At 62.0% G+C, this 14,530-nt stretch overlaps 2 protein-coding genes across 5 annotated transcripts; both read right to left on the reverse strand.

The window, feature by feature from the left end:
- Positions 1–56: 56 nt before the first annotated feature.
- On the reverse strand, positions 57–9,301 carry MYO1A (myosin IA). Of its 4 annotated transcripts, XM_085040936.1 has the most exons (30): positions 8,934–9,301; positions 8,486–8,581; positions 7,926–8,069; positions 7,275–7,390; positions 6,992–7,086; positions 6,773–6,877; positions 6,623–6,669; positions 6,414–6,477; positions 6,245–6,343; positions 6,046–6,149; positions 5,817–5,964; positions 5,611–5,729; positions 5,420–5,506; positions 5,271–5,336; positions 5,054–5,158; positions 4,749–4,811; positions 4,446–4,646; positions 3,630–3,856; positions 3,353–3,553; positions 3,178–3,271; positions 2,909–3,058; positions 2,745–2,813; positions 2,405–2,491; positions 2,084–2,158; positions 1,842–1,976; positions 1,629–1,735; positions 1,412–1,544; positions 922–1,074; positions 724–851; positions 57–321 (listed from the first exon to the last, which is right to left on the reverse strand). In XM_085040936.1, the coding sequence occupies exons 3-30, from the start codon at positions 8,046–8,048 to the stop codon at positions 198–200; spliced, it is 3,225 nt and encodes a 1,074-aa protein (XP_084897062.1). In that variant the 5' UTR covers positions 8,049–8,069; positions 8,486–8,581; positions 8,934–9,301; the 3' UTR covers positions 57–197. The 4 variants fall into 4 exon arrangements, with proteins under 4 accessions (XP_084897062.1, XP_084897063.1, XP_084897065.1 ...); XM_085040937.1 differs by lacking the exon at positions 8,486–8,581; XM_085040939.1 differs by lacking the exon at positions 2,405–2,491 and having other exon boundaries at positions 8,934–9,300.
- Positions 9,302–9,572: 271 nt separating this feature from the next.
- NEMP1 (nuclear envelope integral membrane protein 1) lies at positions 9,573–14,035 on the reverse strand. Its single transcript, XM_085041000.1, has 10 exons — positions 13,836–14,035; positions 13,137–13,258; positions 12,842–13,052; positions 12,539–12,611; positions 12,321–12,414; positions 12,055–12,169; positions 11,656–11,881; positions 11,030–11,203; positions 10,588–10,811; positions 9,573–10,295 (listed from the first exon to the last, which is right to left on the reverse strand). The coding sequence occupies exons 1-9, from the start codon at positions 13,909–13,911 to the stop codon at positions 10,589–10,591; spliced, it is 1,314 nt and encodes a 437-aa protein (XP_084897126.1). The 5' UTR covers positions 13,912–14,035; the 3' UTR covers positions 9,573–10,295; position 10,588.
- Positions 14,036–14,530: the final 495 nt, after the last annotated feature.

A 14,530-nucleotide genomic window follows, 5' to 3' on the forward strand; every position in this document is an offset into this window, starting at 1 on the left:
TGTGCCCCCTGCTTGGGCATTGCATCTTGGGGTCATCCACAGTGACACCATGCAGGTACCGACACCTCAGCATCCATTTAATGGGTTTGAAGTGATGCCTGGGCGATGCCAGCAACCGCAGGGGTGGGGGGTGACACAAGGGGGGGTCGGGGGTGCCGGTGGGAGGGTGGGGGTCCTGGTGAGGGGTGGGGGTCACCTCAGTGCACCAGGACCTCCATCTTGTGGCTGCCCTTTTTCTTGCAGATGGGGCCATCGGTGCTGGCCTTGGGTGACTCCACCACGGTGATGGACACGTCGCCCTTCGGGAAGCGGGTGGAGAACCTGGCGGGGGAGGATGGAGGGGAGGGGGTAGTTTGGGGAGGGGTCAGGATTGAGAGGTGGGAGGAGGACACTCCCAGACCAGTCAGGGCACTCACATGGTGCCCAACCCTTGGAGGATCCACCCTCGCCTCCATCGTACCCAGGTGAGCTCCACCCTGGGCACCGCCCTGTCCAACCCACAATAACTCCATCCACCCTGGCCACGCCCTCCAGTTCCCAGACCCACATCAGCCCCATCCTCCTGGCCCCACTCTGCCCCACCCACACAAGCCACGCCCTCTGTGCCCCCAGCCCTGCCCTGCCCCATCCACCTCAGCCCCACCCATTGAAGCCGAGCACTTCAGACTCCGCCCACTATAACCACACCCACGATAACCACGCCCACCACAGCCCCGCCCTCACCTGTCGGTGATGTGCAGCGGCAGCGCCTGCCCCGTGGCAGCCTCGAAGGTCTGGTGCAGGCGGGTGACCAGCTCGATGAGGTGGTCACTGACCAGCAGGAAGTCACCCTTGGCCCCCACTGTGGAGACCTGTGGGGCAACCGGGGGGTCAGCCCTGCTGGGGAACCCCTGAGCCCCAGAGCCCCCCTTCCCCAGGTACCTCCTTGAGGTGCAGGGCCAGGAATCCATCGGAGAAACGGGTGACTGAGACGCCACGGATGTCGCTGAGGCTGAGCACAGATTTGGGCTGGGCAGCCTTGGGGTCAGCCAGGACCAGGTGCTCGGTGGTGAGGAGCAGGAGGCGTAGGACTGTCTGTGGGTGGGGGTCAGCGTGGGCAGGGGGTCAGCACAAGCAGGGGGTCAGCACGAGCAGGGGGTGTGAGCAGCAGGTCAGTGTGGGCAGGGGCTCAGCACGAGGAGGGTGTCAGTGTGGACAGGGGGTCAGCACAAGCAGGGTGACTGTGGACAGGGGTTCAGAACAGGCAGGGGCTCAGCATGAGGAGGGGGTCAGTGTGGATAGGGGGTCAGCACGAGCAGGGTGAGTGTGGACAGGGGTTTAGTGTCAGCAGAGGGTCAGCATGAGGACGGGGTCAGTATGGCCCCACATGCCCTCCCACTGCCCAGGGCACAGGGACAAGGCAGGAGCTCACCTTTCCATTGGCCCTGTTCACCTTCCTCACGGTGTCGGCCATCACCAGCTTGTCCTTGGCCACGGCGTGGAGCTTCTGGTACTTGGGGTTCTGCTTCAGCCCCAGGTACTCTCCACGGAAAGGCTGCTGCAGGCTGGGGACAAGGCCATCAGTCACCAAGGCCATCAGCCACTGCTGCCCTGATCTCCCCTGCACCCCCAGCCCCCGACCCTGGCACCTTTTGGGGTAGAGGGTCTTCTTGTCCCTGAAGAGCTCACTGGCACAGAGCTTGGCCTGCAGCTGGGTCCGGCGTGATGGTGGAAGCTCATCCCGGTACTTCTTGCACTGCCAAGGCAGGGGAGATTTGGTGCTGCCCAGGACCTCTTGGGTGAGCTGGCATGGAGGGACCAAAATCCCAAGTGGAATTCCCTCCGTCTCCCCCTGCTCCCACCTTCCAGTGGTAGAAGATGTTCTTCAGCTCCTTGTTGGCATCATCCAGGAACCTGTATGGCGCCTGGGGCCAGGTCCGGTCTGTCACCGACAGCGGCGGGAGGTTCTTTGCCAGCCCCACCAGGTACTTCTGCACCTGGGGGTGACAATATGACAGGGAATTAGGAGAGGACAGGGGCATCCAGCCCCAGGCCAGGGGGCTGGGAAAGGCGCCGTGCCCCCCTCTCCCCCAGCCCCACTCACCAGCCGCCGGTAGATGAAGTTGGCCAGGCAGGAGCTGGCGCCGGCACGGAAATACCTCCTGTAGGTCTTGCGTGTCTGCAGAGATGGTGCCAGTGGTGAGGACATCAGATAGCACCACCAGCCCCACAAAGACAAGGGTGTCCCATCCCCCATGTCCCCCACGTCCCCCACGTCCTCCCATCCCCATTTGGCCCCAGCGGAGAGGACAGTGGCTCCAACCCGACAGGGTGGGCAGGAGCGGGGTGGGCAGACAGACAGACAGTCCAGACACAGCGGCATGGACAGCAGGACAGAGGTGGCCGGAGCACGTGGCCGTGTTACCTGATACCCTCTCCAGTGAGCAGCGATGGTGGTGGCAGCTGTGTGACGTCGGCGCTGGCACTTCAGCTCCCGGAGGAGCCGGCGAGACTGCAGGGGTGAGAGCCCGAGGAGCCCGAGGGGGAGACACCAACACAGACATGGAGCGAGAGCGAGAGGCAGGAGAGAGGCAGGAGAGAAGGAGGAAAGACGGGGAGAGGAGATGAGGGTGAACCTGGTCCCGTCATGGGACACACGGAGCCCCTCGTCCCACTGCAGGGCACACAGAGCCTCTGTCCCCTCCCACCCTGCTGCCCACACTGGGCCAGTCCCATTGGTGGTGGCCAGGATGCCCAGCCCTCACCTTCCAGCCCCGTGCGTATTTCTGCAGGATCAGTGCTGACCGCTTCATCTGCTTGTACTTGTTCTTTTGCTATGGGGGAAGAAGGGGGTGAGCTGAGGGGCCTCAGAGAGCCAGGGGACAAGAGATGGGCAGGAGAAGTGTGGCCATGACCACCCTGTCCTCACCCGGTGGCCTCGGAACCAGGCAGAGATGAGGATCTGGCTCTTGCGCATCAGCTGGTACTGAGTCCGGCACCTCCAGCCCCGAAACACCTTCTGGATGAGTGTGGCCAGCTGGGCCACGCGCTCCTGGCGCTGCCGCTCCAGGTCAAAGAGCTGAGGACAACCATGGCAAGCCCTGGGTCATCCAGAGCCACCTCCAGGGGCTGTGGCATCACCCAGGAACCTCCAGAATGAGTTTGGATCCTCGCAGACTCCCCCATTCCCAGACTCACAGTGCGTGGCGAGCGGATGAAGACCTTGGTGTGGCCGAACGCCAGCTCCTCAGCGGGAATCGCCAGACCTGCCAGCAGCACCTCGGCTCCCTCCCTGCACCACGGCAGATATGAGGCCAGTCAGAGCCCCCCTGGCACCCCCTTGGCACCAACCTGGCCCGTGCCAGCCCCGTACCTGTCACCACCATCCCAGCGGGGCCAGGTGCGGGGGCTGAGCATCTTGTAGCGCTGCAGGAAGGGGCTGTAGAGCTGGCGGAAGGCGTAGCCAGCTCGCCGCACCCTCACGTTCTCCATTAGCCCCAGGTAGCGGACTTGTGCCAGCACCAGCTCCGGTGTGAACACCATGGCAGACTTGGTGTCGTTGGGCTTGATGCACCTGTGGAGCACATTGGTGGTTTGGGGGCGTCACCACAACCAGAGCTGTGCCCAGGGAGCCCCACCAGGGTTGGTACCTGATGTAGTTGGGGTTCTTAGAGTAGAGGTTCTTCATCAGCATCGCCACGGATGACTTGAACTGGAAGCCTGCGGTGGGTGGCAGCTTGAGGGAGACTTTCTGGGGGTCTCCCTCGGGGAAGAGCGAGTGCAGCAGCGAGTGCCGGGCTGCCCACATGGCCTGCGAGAGGTCGCGGAAGAGCAGGTCGTTGTTCTTCTCAATGAAGCCTGTCACGTTGTAGGTCACCTGGGGGGACAGCGGGGTCAGCACCAGGCAGGGAGTGGGATATGCCTCTATTCCCAGTCCAGCCCCACATCTCCTGTGCAAAGCTGGGAAGAGGACCAGGGCACTGGGAAAAGGATCAAGAGGTACTGGGAACAGGCCTGGGGTGCTGGGATGGGGACCAGGGCACTGGGAAGACAACTGAAGCACTGGAAAGAGGATCAGGGATGCTTGGAAAAGGACTGGGATGCTATGGGAAGAGGTCCAGAGAGCTGGGAGGTGGTCTGAGACGCAGGGAAGAAGTCTGGGGTGCTGAGAAGAGGACCAGGGTGCTCAAAAGAGATCTGGGGAAAAAAACCGAGGTCCTGGGAAAAGAACTGGCGTGCTATGAAGAGCACTGGGGTACTGGGAAGAGGACCAGGGTGCTGTGAAAAGGACTGGGGTGCTGGGAAGAGGACTGGGGCACTGGGAAGAGGACCAGGGTGCTGTGAAAAGGATTGGGGTGCTTGAAAGAGGATTGGGGCACTGGGAAGAGGATCAGGGTTCTAGGAAGAGGACCACAGTGCTGGGAAGAGGATCAGGGAGCTGGGAAGAGGAGCAGGCACTGCCGGACCTTGCCGGCGTAGTGGTGGATGCGGAAGCAGCGCGGTGGCAGGCTGGTGTCAGTGACATGCCGAGCATTCTGCGTCTCCTTGCTCTCGTAGTGCTTGTGAGTGGCGAAGAGCTGGTTGAGCTTGGTGAGGAAGGTGTCCTCGTTGACCACGCCAGGCCGCAGGCACTCCTCGTCCAGCATGGCCAGGATCCCGCTGGTGCTCTGTGAGGAATGGTGTCACCCCAAACCGGCCCCATTGAATCCCAGTTTGGGCTATGGGGGGAGCTGGAACTCCAAGGCTCTATCACTGGGCAGACAACTCACATTCTCAATCAAGTTGCAGATGATGGTGTTGTCGAAAAACTCCACCGGGGTCCACTGGATGCCCTGAGAGCAGATGGGGGTCAGACACACGGATTGCCCAGACCCTGCCCCAAGGACACCTCCAGCTGATGTGGGGCAGGAACCGGACGTCCGGCCACGGGGACGAGGATCCCGAATCCCTTCCTGCCATTGAATCTGCTCCCGGCAGGGAGCGGGGCAAGGGAGAGACATGTGTCTCCGGCACTTCCCCATCCCGGGGGGGCTGAAGCTCCTTGGGGCTGAGCTCTGGCAGGGGCTGGGGGTACCTCTCGGACATATTCCTCCTGCTCCTCCTTCAGCGTCATCAGGATGAAGATCTGCTGCAGCTTCTCATTGCAGTAGTTGATGATGAACTGCTCAAAGCCATTGTCCTGCAAGAGAAGGATCCTGTGTGGCTGGTGCTTCCCAAACCCCCGGCCTTTCCCCATGTCCCACCTGCTGCTCCTAACACCCTGGATGGGGCCAGGTGGGTTTTTCACTCACCTGGAAGATCTCAAAGCCGTATATGTCCAGGACACCCATCACCTTCCTCTGCTCGTCCGACTTCACCTGGAGAGATAATGGGGTGTTCAGCCCTGTGTGGGGTGGGGGTCCAGGGTCCCACTGGGGATCCGGGGTGCCCTGGAGCTCACCTGGATGCTGGCGTTGATACGATTCACCAGCCAGTCGAAGAGGCGGCTGTAGATGTTCTTGGCCAGTGCGTCCCGGCCGTAGTAGCCCTGGGGAGAAGGGAGGGGGGCTGGTGCTGGCTCATGGGGGGCTGGTGCTGGCTCATGGGGGGCTGCTGGGCATCAGCCCCACGGCCAGGGCTGGTCCTGCTCACCTGGGGGACGGTGAGGGTGGTGAGCACCGTCTCATCCCGTGCCTTCACTGTGCGGGAGCACAACGCCTGCTCCAGCTTGCTGGGGTCCAACCCGATCAGCTCACAGATCTCCTGCAGCTCTGCGTGGGGAGACAGCCATGCCAGGGCCAAGGGGGGGCTGAGGGGATCCCCACGCCCCTCATTCCCATCCCTATCCCCATCCCTACCCTTGGGCTCGGTGATGCTGCAGGCCTCCAGCCCACTGGCCTGGAAGCTGCTGGTCAGCTGGATGTTGCCCAGTTTGAGCACCACGGCCGTCACCTCCAGCAGCTCTGTCACCTCGGCGGGCGAGAAGCCGATGACCCTCATGGCATCCTGGGGATGGACACAGCAGCTCAGGGGATGGGGTGGGCTCCAGAATGTCTGGGGAGGGGGGCCATGTCTTCCCGTGGGTACCTGCATGGCGTGGAAGTTGGCTGCATCATCCACACCAGGTAAGCTGGAACTCTCCCGGTTCAGGTATCCGTAGTGCCCGCAGTCCTGGCGGAGCTTCAGCTGCTCTGGTTGAGGGGAGAGGAGGTGGCAGCTCAACCACGGCACTCCCCCCAAGCTCCTTTTCCTCCCCAAAGCCCCACACTGTGGTGTCTGAACCTACGGAGCAGCTGCGCTGAAGCCCCAGCCAGGAGCTGGTAGAAGATGTGGAAGTTCCTCTCGCCCTTCACGTGCCGGACAATGCGGGATTTCTCCAGCAGGTCTGTGTGGAGGGGTCAGCATCACTGGGGTGTGGGGACTGGGACCCTCCGGGATGGGCAGTGGGTACTCACAGTTGCTGATGACCCCTCCCAGGGGCTGCCCCTTGAAGTCGAACTCAATGTCCATGTACTTGCCCTGGAGGAGGGGGCTGAGTCAGGGAAGAGGGTCCCAGTGGGAGTGGCAGCTCCACTCCCCACATCCCCATCCCCTCCGTGCTCCCAGCCCCACCAGGGCTCACACGGCCCCGGCAAGGTCCAGCGCCCCTCCCCAGGTCACTCACGAATCGGGAGGAGTTGTCATTACGGACAGTCTTGGCGTTTCCAAAGGCTGCGGGGGGAGGATGTGGGTTACTGCGGGTCTGGGGGGGGCTGTGCCGAGCCCTGGCAGGTCTGGGATGTGGGATGTGGGGCTCGGGATGTGGGGCACTCACCCTCCAGCACAGGGTTGGACTGCAGGAGCTGCTCCTTCACCTTGTTCACCTCCTCCCCTTGGCTGCTCACGGCCGCCACGAAGGACATCACCAGCTTGCTGGCCTCTGCCAGGAGGGGCCAGGGGTCACGGCTGTGGGGTTGTGGGTGCTGGGGCCGTGCCCTTCACCCCTCCAGCCACTCACGGTGCTCTGAGCACCCCCTGGCAGCCCTGGCTCTACCTGTCTTGCCGGCGCCGCTCTCTCCAGTGATGAGGATGCACTGGTCCCTGTCCCGGTCCCGCAGCGAGCGATAGGCATCGTCAGCGATGGCATAGCTGGTGACAAGAGGGGTTGGAAGGGGCTGGAGCCAGCTGGGGGCTTCAGGAAACACCAAGAACCCCCCGTTGTGGCTGTGGTGTTGCTCCAAGTAGATTTCTTTTGACCCTGACACCTCGGGATTTCCTGGGGGAAGCCCTTGGTGGGATCCAGGGACTGAGGGCACCACCAGCCTTCCCGTGCTCACATGTGGGGCTTCACAGCAAAGAAGCTGCAGTTGTGATACTCCTCCACCTTCTCCGGGGTGTAGATAGGCAGGGACTGGTATGGGTTCACCGAGATCACCACATTCCCGATGTATGTCTGTGGGACAGCAGGGATGAGGGGTCGGGAGGACACAGCCCAGGTCCTGGTGCTCCCCATCCCCACCCCAGATCCTTCTCCCCATCCCAAACCCCCTATCCTGCTCCTCATCCTAAACCTTGCAGCCCTCCCACTTCACATCCCAGACCACATACCCTGTTCCCACTCTGGACCCCAAAGTTCTCCCTCTCCCAATCCCAGACCCCATATCCTGCTCCCCATCCTGGACTCTGCAGTCATCCCACTCTCCAGATCCTTTTCCCCAACCTAGACCCCATACCTTGCTCACCGTCCCAGACCTTGAAGCCCTCCCATTGCCCATCCCAGACCCTGCAGCCTTCCCAATCCCCGTCTCAGACCCCATATCCCATTCCCCATCTCAGACCCCATATCCCATTCCCCATCTCAGACCCCATATCCCATTGCCCATCCCAGACCCTGCAGCCCTCTCATTCCCCATCCCAGACCCCATACCACACTCCCACCCCAGAAACCCTCCCATTCCCTATCCCAACGCCCCCGTCCCGCTGCCCACATAGATTTCGTGGCGGCGGAATCGCTCCTGCAGCGTCTGGAGCAGCGACTCCTCAGTCAGCGGGTCCAGCAGCACCAGATCCCCGACAGCCTCGGCGTCCAGCAGCGATGTGGTGTGTTCCATGGCCGGGCAGCTCCGGGGCAGCTGGGACACAGCAGAGGGATGGGCTGTAGCCACGGACATGCAGCCCCTTTCCCAAAATACCCCCCGGCTCCTCAGCAGTCTCTGGGATCTTGGCTGCTCCCCCTGGCTCTGGGACAGGCAGTCCCTGGGGACAGGGGACAAAGTGGCCACACACCCACAGAGGCACAGGGGGCACCTTTCTGGGGTATCTCAGTGCTCCGTGGTGGAGCTGGGGGCAGCCGGACGCTGGGGGGAAGCGGGGCCCGGCCAGGAAATGCAGACACCTGGATCCTATTCTTGGGGCAGGGATTAATGCAGCCTCCACTTCCTCCCTCCTTCCTGGCAGGGAGAAGCCGGGGCAGGGAGGGGAGCCCAGACCCCCTGACAGGTCACTGCCTAGAGCCTGTGTGCTCCTTGTCCCCACTCCCGTCCCTCACCTGCCTGTGACAGCACAGTCACGTTCCCGGGGTGACCTTCACCCCCACTTTACAGCTGGGGCGCAGGGCTGTAAACCCAGCCCCACTTATCGGTGCCTGGGGAAAGTTCACGGGAGAGAAAAAGGAGGGGAAGGATGGGGCAAATGGGGTAATGGAGGTGGGTCTGGCAGCCTCTAGAGATGACAGAGCCTCCCGGGGGTCTGAGCCCCCCGTGCTGGTGGATGCAGGACCCCAGGGTCAGCACCCATGGGGTGGGAGCCAGAGTAAGAGCCCCCCAAAGCTCCAGGGCAGCGCTGGGCTCGCCCCAGTGTCCCCAGTGACACTAGGTCCCCATGCCTCGTGGGGTGCAGGACCCCCGGTATGAGGGTTGTAGGGACAGGACACCCCCATCCAGCTGAGGGTTGTGGGGCTCAGGTGCTGCTCGGCAGCAGAGGGATCCCTGACTCACCTCCCGGTCGCAGAGCAGCAGCTGCTGGAGTGGCTTCAGCTGGAGCTGCCCCGGAACCGGCGGGGCTCAGCCCAGCCCAACGCCCGGTGTTGGCCCCGTCCAGCCCACCGAGGGGCGTGGGGGCCACAGCGCCCTCCCCCAGAGCACCGGGCCCGCTCCCAGATGGGGAAACTGAGGCACGGATCGGCCCCAAGAGTGCCACCAGCTCCAGCCCCTGCCTGCGGTCCCAGCTCGGCTGCAGTGTCCCTTCCCCACCCGGCAGCTCAGAGCAGGAACAAGCAGGGAAAATCCTGGAGCAGAGCAAACAAAGGGAGCTTCCTCTCCTAGGCTGTGGGAAACAGGGGCAAGGTACAGGGCTGGAGAACTGGGAATAGCTGGGGCTGGAAAACCGGGAATAACTGGGGCTGGAGAACCGGGAATACCCAGGGCTGCTCGGAGGAGGATGCCAGTCCCCAGGGACGACACCTGTCCCCAGAGAGGACACCTGCTCCCAGCCCAACCTGAGGCCACGGTAGGTCCTGCCACAGGGAATGTGTCACCCAGGGGCTGTTGTGTGCTCAACACACCCCAGCAGAATGACCTCCCACAGGTGGATGAGCACTGAGGTGACAGTGGGACGAACAAATGATGCTCAGGACCTAAAAAATACATCTTTATTAAAAATATAATCAGTCATTCACCACGCTGAGGGTGGGGGGACGCAGTAACAACACCTGCTCACACTTGAGCAGGGAGGAAAGTGTAGCGAGGACTGGGGAGCAAAGCTGGGACAGGGACAGACCTGGAATTGGGACAAATCGATGGCAGAAGCTCCAGCAGTGTCACAGGTGAGGTAGGGGCTGGGCTGGGGGTCCCCAGGACAGCTGAGACACTGCAAGGAGGTGAGGGCAGCATTATTGCTTAGGAAGTTGCATAGATTGGGGCATCCCCTCCAGCTTTGTGCTTTGGCAGAGTTCCCCAGCCAGCACTGGGAGCAGGAACACTGACAGGGTCACCTTCAGTCCCTGCCTGCACCCACTGGGAGAGGAGTAACAGCAGGAGAAAGGCAGCGAGGCAGGGAGGAAGCACATCCACACTCATCCTCAGCTCTGGCACGGGGAGAGGGGGCTGAGCATGGCTTCTACCTCAACACCACATCCAGAGGCAGACACAAGACCCTGAGGCCCCACAGCTCCCATTTTCTGTATCCACACAGGATGGAAGCCAAGGCAGAGGTGTGGCCCGACCAGCTGGAGCCCTCTGGTGTATTTGGTAACAGCAGGAGGAGCAGGTGATCATTGGCAGCTCCTTCCCCAGGCTCCAGGCAGGTGCTGAGCACGCAGGTACCGGCAGGACAGGTCCAAAGTTCCCCTCGAGTGTCACCTGCACAGGACATAGAGGGGAAGGTCTGTCCCCACCCCAGGCTGTCCAGTGTCCAGCGATGGGAAAGGGGCTCCCATGTGTCCCACCTCCCAACACCCAGGGCTGTGCTGACAACATTCACACTTCAGGCAGGAGCTGCAGGGGAAGAGGAGGGGGTCAGACCCCCTTTTCCCCGTCAGAGGGGGTCCATCCTCACAGGAACCATCCCCATGGCGTCCACCCCACTAAGGTCCATCCCTACCCCACCTAGGGCAGTCAGTTGGTTCTGCTCCACAGCCCCAGGGCAGCTGACCTCACTGGACATCCAGATGGTTGTGGGGCAGGGAATCACTCCTGTGATTCCCAGCAAAGGAGTCATTGATATTCTCCTCCTCCTCCTCCTCTTCCTCCTCATCATCATCATCCTCCTCGAAGAGCTCCTCGTCAATGAAAAGACTTTCCAGGCCAAACTCCCGATCGTGGACAGATGCTTCGTCGGGGGTGACGTGGGAAGCACCACCCACAAAGTCAGCAAACCTGGGAGAAGCCAAGTTGGGCAGGTGTGTCTGATGCCTCCAGAGAGGCCCTGACACACATGGATGAAGCATTTTGGTGCCAGGACTGGATATTATCCATCCTTTCCTTCCAGCACTCCCTGCTCCCACACACCACGTGTCTCCGTGTCTCTAAGGACAGATGTGACAGCACAGAGGGACACAGAGTGGCCACCCCAAGCTTGCTGCTGGTGATGTTACCTTTTGGGAGACTGGATACGGGACACAGTGCTCCAGGCAGAGAAGTCGGGGCTCTGGCAGAAGCTCCGCAGCTCAGCCAGGGCCTTGCGGGTCTCCACCTCGCCCTGGAGCCGATATTCCTCCTCTGTCAGCAGCCGAGGTGGAGTTGGGCCCAGCTTGGATTTCTGCACCCTCCTGTTGGGGGGCAACACCAGTTACTGCCCACCCAAATGGGAAGGGAGTAATGCCCAGGGCAGGAACTCTCAGGATACAACCCCTGGGGCAGGACCACCTGCCAGGGCAGGATCACTGGAGCAGGAACTCCGGGGCAAGAGCAGCTCCTGGGGCAGGACCAGCTGCCAGGACAGGAATTCTGGGGCAGGACCAGCTCCTGAGACGTGAATCCCTGGGGCACAGCGAGCTCCCAGAGCAGCTGGCAGTGGGGAAAGTGGAAAACACCCCTCCAGCCTCTGCTCATTTCTCCCAAGGCCCCTCTCCTGCACCAGCCCCAGGGGAAAAAGGGCACAGTTACCAACCCCACTGCCAAACCCCAGTGAAAACACCCATTTCTGTGACTCAGACTCCATCCAGCAGCTCATCCTGACCCAGCAGGGAGCCGTGAGCAGCTGGAATTCCACAGGCCTCACCGGTAGACAGCGAAGGCCCACTGCAAGGGGTAATCCAGGTTCTTGGTGCAGATGGCAATGAGCACCATGCCCAGGGCGATGGGATGGATCTGGATGCCTGAGTACATCATCAGCAGCCCCAGGAGCTGCAGGGCCCAGGAGAGGAGGTTGATGCTGCGCTCGTTCTCCAAGGGGCCATATCTGTAGCACACAGCGAAGCTCAGGAAGCCCACGAACAGCAGGTAACCTGTGGGAGAGCACCGGGATGGGGCAGATATCGGGGGATCCATGAGGATGAGGGTGAACCCGACACCACCCCCTCGGAGCACCAGCAGGGACTAGGAGCCTCAGTGTCACTCCCCAGCACGTTCCAGCTCAATTAGAGATGTTCAACTGGTGAACCAGTGAGCTCTCACCCACCTAACAGGTACTGCCAGTAGGACTTGCAGATCTCCCGCAGGTTCTTGAAGATCAGCTGAAGCAGGTAGAGGGAAAAGGACCAACCTCCGACCAGCAGGAAGTATACAGGACTTTTCTGGGAGAGGACAGGAGGGTTGGAGGCAGCCATGGACACCTCCCCCAGGTGCTGAGCTGCTCTGGGCCAAGCCTAGCCCATCCCAGTACCACACCAGAACAGGTATGGGAAGAGCTATGAGGCCTCTGACCCCCCAAGAGGTGACACCCACCTTGGGCATGACCTTGGACATCATGTAGACGAGGACAAGCAGAGAGGCCAACAAGCCAACACTGATCCCAGCTGAGTAGTAGAAGATTTGGCTCCTGCAATGATCACACAGGGAATCACACCAGGTGTTTTAGGGATACCTGAGCACAAACAGCCCCACCCAGGAGCCACTGGGCACTGCCCACCTGCCCCAGCCCCCGGGGGAAGGAGAGGACTCACCTGCTCAGTGTGTCCCCACAGAAAAACAACAGCAGGCCCAGGAAGAAAATCAGGAACAGCTTAGGATCAAAGCCTGGAAAGAAAGTGAATCCCAGTGGAGAGGAGCATGGTGAGAAGCTCCCACCTGCCACAGGGTCATAAGGACAGGGATGGGGCAGAGTCCAGGTGAACCTCAAAGTGCCCAGAGACCCAATTCCCTTCCTGAGGAAGGAACAGCCTTGCTGGTCCTTGAATTATGAACTGCCATATCCTGTTGTCCCCTGGGCAGCCCCAAACCCCCTTTTCCCCAAGGAGGGGACATACGTCGGAAGAGGATGACGGAGTAGGAGGTGGCAGGCTCCAGCAGCTCGACCTTGAGGCAGGTTTTGTTGCTGTAGAGATCCACGTCGATGCTGGTGTCGTTGAGCTTCCCCCGCAGGAAGGAGAACAGCACATTCCACACGCTGAACTTCTCCAGCTCCTCCTCGCTGTCCACCTGGGTGACGCGGATCATCCGGGTGCTGGTGACGCGGATCTGCGGGAAGCGAGGGGGAAATGGATGGAGGGGCTGGAGCAGCGAGGGTCTGCTTCCTCCTCCTCCTCCTCCTCCTCCTCTCACCTGCGTCCTTGTCCAGATGTCGTGCCATTGTGGGACGCGTGTGTTGGTGTAGCAGAAGCGCTGGGAATTGTCGTGCTGGGACACGTGGCCTTCCTGGAGCGGGATGATGGGATCCTTGGCGCCTGGGAATCACAGAGAGGAGTTCAGGCCCTGCTCCCCTCTGCTTCACTCACCAAACACATCACTGCCTTTTCCCTCCCCAGGGATGCTCCAGTTAGGCATATTCCCCACGGTCCTTCCGCTGTTTTCCTTGGAATGCACTCTCTGGTTTTTTTTTGGGATAGCCCCGTGCCTGGGCTGTCGGGATCAGCACAGCCCCATACCAGCTCGATCCCTAGTTCCAGAATCGTTCCCACCCCAGGGAAATAAATCCAGGGTAGCTCCGGCACGCATTCTCCCCCCGGGGTGAAGTAGCTCCCGTATCCCACGGAAGACTCGATCGCACCGGGAGATCGGGACAGCGGGACACGAAATCCCGGTCCCACCGGGCCGCGCCGACCGCCTGAGCCCGGAAACCCCGGGAAGGGCTCAGAGGGTTCCCTGAGGGCGCAGAAAGTCTCTCAGCGGGCATCAGACAGCTCCCCGCGGCCCAGGCCGCTGCTCCCGTCCTCCCGCCACGCTGCCCCGCGGCTGTCGCCGCCCCACTCCCCGCCATGCCGCCCCCCGGTCCCCGCCCATGGGCGCCGCCACCCAGCGCACCTGCAGCTTCCAGGGGCAGGAAGGGAAGGAACAGCAACACCAGCACCGGGAGCCACCGCCCCCGAGCCGGTTTCATCCCTCCCGCCGCGGCTCCGCCGATAACATCCGCTTCCGCCGCCCGCCTGGGAGCGGCGGCCGAGTAGCCACGACAGCCAATAGGAGAGGCGCTCGCCGGGCTTTGTTACTGATTGACAGCTGATTCGACCTATCATAAAGGAGGTATGAACTCACGCCCGCCCCTCCGCCCCCTGCCGTGTTGATTGACAGTACTTTCAACCTATCATCACTGCGCGTGCAGGAACCAGCCATGCTCCCGCCCTCGGTTACCACGGTAACCAACATGACCTGCCATTCACTCAACAGCCACGCCCCGCCCGGGTAACGGCCCTGACAGACACGCCCCTCAGCCTATCAGAACGCCGGCGCCTCTGGCCACGCCCACCGCCCCTCTCGCGACTCCTGTCTGATTGACAGCCGCCTCCGCCTATCAGGGCGCGGCCTCGCGGTGTTTGTGTGAATGGGTCACGCGTGGGGGGCGCGCAGGACCCGCCTCTCCCCCGCCCCTCCCCCGGCACCGAACCCTCGGCCCCGAGCCGGCACCGAGCCCTGCCGGGACCAGGCTGCGCGACCCCACGGCCCCGGTCGGCGCTCTGCCAGGGCTGACGTGGAACGCGGGTCACCAGTGTCGCCCGGCG

This window comes from Lichenostomus cassidix, chromosome 29, assembly GCF_008360975.1.
Source record: "Lichenostomus cassidix isolate B80296 chromosome 29, HeHo_3.0, whole genome shotgun sequence".
NCBI lineage: Eukaryota > Metazoa > Chordata > Aves > Passeriformes > Meliphagidae > Lichenostomus > Lichenostomus cassidix.

What these genes read in the sequence shown, in the direction of transcription:
- MYO1A (XM_085040937.1), bottom strand. Translation starts at nt 8,048, where the DNA reads ATGGAACACACCACATCGCTGCTGGACGCCGAGGCTGTCGGGGATCTG. An exon ending in AATACGCACGGGGCTGGAAG is followed by an intron (nt 2,492 to 2,744) that starts GTGAGGGCTGGG and finishes TCACCCCTGCAG; the next exon opens with TCTCGCCGGCTCCTCCGGGA. An exon ending in CCGCTGCACATCACCGACAG is followed by an intron (nt 322 to 723) that starts GTGAGGGCGGGG and finishes CTCCCCCGCCAG; the next exon opens with GTTCTCCACCCGCTTCCCGA.
- NEMP1 (XM_085041000.1), bottom strand. Translation starts at nt 13,911, where the DNA reads ATGAAACCGGCTCGGGGGCGGTGGCTCCCGGTGCTGGTGTTGCTGTTC. An exon ending in CTCCGTCATCCTCTTCCGAC is followed by an intron (nt 12,612 to 12,841) that starts GTATGTCCCCTC and finishes CTTTCTTTCCAG; the next exon opens with GCTTTGATCCTAAGCTGTTC. An exon ending in TGTCCAAGGTCATGCCCAAG is followed by an intron (nt 12,170 to 12,320) that starts GTGGGTGTCACC and finishes GTCCTCTCCCAG; the next exon opens with AAAAGTCCTGTATACTTCCT.